The sequence below is a fragment of the Chiloscyllium plagiosum genome, unplaced genomic scaffold, assembly GCF_004010195.1.
Source record: "Chiloscyllium plagiosum isolate BGI_BamShark_2017 unplaced genomic scaffold, ASM401019v2 scaf_9943, whole genome shotgun sequence".
Taxonomy (NCBI): domain Eukaryota; kingdom Metazoa; phylum Chordata; class Chondrichthyes; order Orectolobiformes; family Hemiscylliidae; genus Chiloscyllium; species Chiloscyllium plagiosum.
The window spans coordinates 18,340-21,267 of NW_025214182.1; the positions used below are offsets into that span (position 1 = coordinate 18,340).

Genomic DNA, 2,928 nt, shown 5'->3' on the forward strand with positions numbered 1-2,928 from the left:
GGGCCCAGCACCGATCCTTGTGGCACTCCACTGGTCACAGGCCTCCAGTCTGAAACACAACCCTCCACCACCCCAACCCTGGGAAAAAGACTGAGTGCATTCACAATGTTCATGCATCTCTCATGGTCTTATACACCTTTATCAGACTCCCCCCCCCCCCCACCCCACCGCAACGATCTAAAGGAAAAAGTCCTAGCTTGTCCGACCTCTCCCTATAACCATTGAGTCCTGGCAACATCCTTGTAAATATCATCCGCACTCTTTCCGGTTTGGGAATGTATTAAATGCATTATTTATGATTCTCTACTAAGGCATATTTAATGTGATTTCGAGTCATGTGATATCACGCTGGATTCATGCTATATCTTTCTAATCATAGTCATGGGGCGGCACGGTGGCACAGTGGTTAGCACTGCTGCCTCACGGCGCCAAAGACCCGGGTTCAATTCCCGCCTCAGGCAACTGTCTGTGTGGAGTTTGCACGTTCTCCCCGTGTCTGCGTGGGCTCCCTCCGGGTGCTCCGGTTTCCTCCCACCAAAAATGTGCAGATTAGGGTGAACTGGCCGTGCTAAATTGCCCGTAGTGTTAGGTGCAGGGGTAAATGTAGGGAAATGGGTCTGGGTGGGTTGCTGTTCGGAGGGTCGGTCTGGACTTGTTGGGCCGAAGGGCCTGTTTTCACACTGTAGGGAATCTAATCTAATTCCAGCACTGTAAGGAGTCCGTTCAGCAACTTGAATCAACGCCAACCCTCTGTGGACAGTCCAATTAATATAATTTACCCCCTTCCCCCCCCCATTGGGAGTCTACTTCCATTGAGTGTCCATCCAATTTAATTTTGAAAATCACTTATTGCATCCAGTAGTGACTTTTTCAAATTGCTTTTACAGGGTATTGCAGCTGCTGATCTGGAAACAAACTTCTGACGGTTCACTGAAGCTGAAAGCCATAACTTTGGAATCCAGAAGTTGGGGTGGGGGGTGGAGGGGGTGAATATCTGAACTGTTCTGTCTGCCGGCTTTAAAAATCGGTGCGACAGGAAATTCACCAGGACGCACGCCTGAGTGGAAGAGCACTGGCAAAGAGTTTTAACCGGTGGGACTCCCGACTCGAAGAGGGTCCACGTGACCCTGACATCAAGCAAGGTTCAGCTTGGACTGGAACATGGAGAAGGACGAGGTCAACAGCAGCGTGGAGAAACGGTGGAAATGCGGGGACTGCGGGAAGGGCTTCCGGGTCCCGTCTGTCCTGGAGATGCATCGCCGGGTCCACACCGGGGAGCGGCCGTTTGCCTGCCCTGTCTGCGGGGAGGGATTCACTCACTTGTGCCACATGGTGACCCACCAGCGCCTCCACACGGGCGAGAAGCCGTTCACCTGCTCCGAGTGCGGCAAGGCGTTCCGTCAGCCGTCCTACCTGCAGAAGCACCGCCGGGTCCACACCGGGGAGCGGCCCTTCACCTGCCCCGTCTGCGGCAAGGCCTTCAACGCCTCCTCGGCCCTGTGTAACCACCGGGCTGTCCACAGCCGGGAGCGGCCCTTCGCCTGCCCCGCCTGCGGCAAGGGCTTCAGCCGCCTGGCCAACCTGCAGCAGCACCGGTCCACCCACACCGGGGAGCGGCCCTTCACCTGCCCCGCCTGCGGCCGGGGCTTCGCCCGCTCGTCCAGCCTGCTGACCCACCAGCTCGTCCACACCGGCGAGTGGCCCTTCACCTGCTCGGCGTGCGGCAAGGGCTTCACCTCCGCCTCCAACCTGCGGCGGCACCAGCGGGTCCACACCGGGGAGAGGCCGTTCACCTGCTCTGCCTGCGGCAAGGGCTTCGCTCAGTCCTCCCAGTTGCTGAGGCACCGATGCCTTCACACCGGGGAGTGACCGTTCACCTGTGCTTGCAAAGGGATTCCCCCCCTCTCTCTCTCGCCTCCACTCCCTCTCTCGCCCTCTACCCCTCCATTCTTTCACTTCTCAAAACACAGCCGAGCTCGCGGAGGAGGGAAAGCCCAATCCTCAGCTTCTCCCTCAGGAAGGGAATCGTCGATCCTTGAGGGACGGCAGTCGGTCCGTACAAGGGGACAATATTCTGATGTACGGCGTTTGATTTAAGAGTCAGAGGGTCATAGAGATGTACAGCACGGAAACAGACCCTTTGTTCCAATGTGTCCACGCCGACCAGACATCCTAACCTAATCTCGTCCCGTTTGAGCGTTAGGTGTGGACTGGTTGGGCCGATTGGCCTGTTTCCACACAGTAGGGAATCGAATCTAATCCTTTCTCCCTCCAGCTCCTTTTCTCTCTCATTGGGCTCTCTCTCCACCTATCGTTTACTCTTTACCGCCTCCCACCCCACCCTATCTTTGACATGACAAACCTTTGCCTAGTTACCGTCAGTTCTGAGGAAGAGGCTCAAGAGTCATAGACATGTGCAGCACGGAGATAGACCCTTCGGTCCAACGTGTCCATGCCGACCGGATATCCCAACCTAATCTAGTCCCACCTGCCAGCACCCGGCCCATATCCCTTCAAACCCTTCCTATTCATATCCCCATCCAGATGCCTCTTAAATGTTGCAATTGTACCAGCCTCCACCACATCCTCTGGCAGCTCATTCCATACACATACCACCCTCTGTGTGAAAAAGGTCCCTTTTATATCTTGCCCCTTTCACCCTTGACCTATGCCCTCTAGTTCTGGACTCCTCCCCCCCCCCCCCGGGGGCGGTGTGGGGGGAAGACTTTGCCTATTTACTATATCAATGCCCCTTCATGGTTTTATAAACCTCCGACGCTCCAGGGAAAACCGCCCCCAGCCTATTCAGCCTCTCCCTGTAGCTCAAACCCTCCAACCCTGGCAGCATCCTTGTAAATCCTTCCTGAACCCTTTCGTGTTTCGCGACATCTTTCCGATAGGAAGGAGACCAGAATTCCATGCGATATT

At 55.6% G+C, this 2,928-nt stretch overlaps 1 protein-coding gene across 1 annotated transcript in view; it reads left to right on the top strand.

The window, feature by feature from the left end:
- LOC122547829 (zinc finger protein 239-like) overlaps nucleotides 1–1,907 on the top strand; it is a 3,920-nt gene extending 2,013 nt beyond the window's left edge. The window contains exon 2 of the mRNA XM_043686405.1: nucleotides 888–1,907. Coding sequence (XP_043542340.1) covers nucleotides 1,162–1,869 — 708 coding nt within the window. The 5' untranslated portion in view covers nucleotides 888–1,161 and the 3' untranslated portion in view covers nucleotides 1,870–1,907. The remainder of the gene's footprint in view (nucleotides 1–887) is intronic.
- The last annotated feature ends 1,021 nt before the right edge of the window (nucleotides 1,908–2,928 follow it).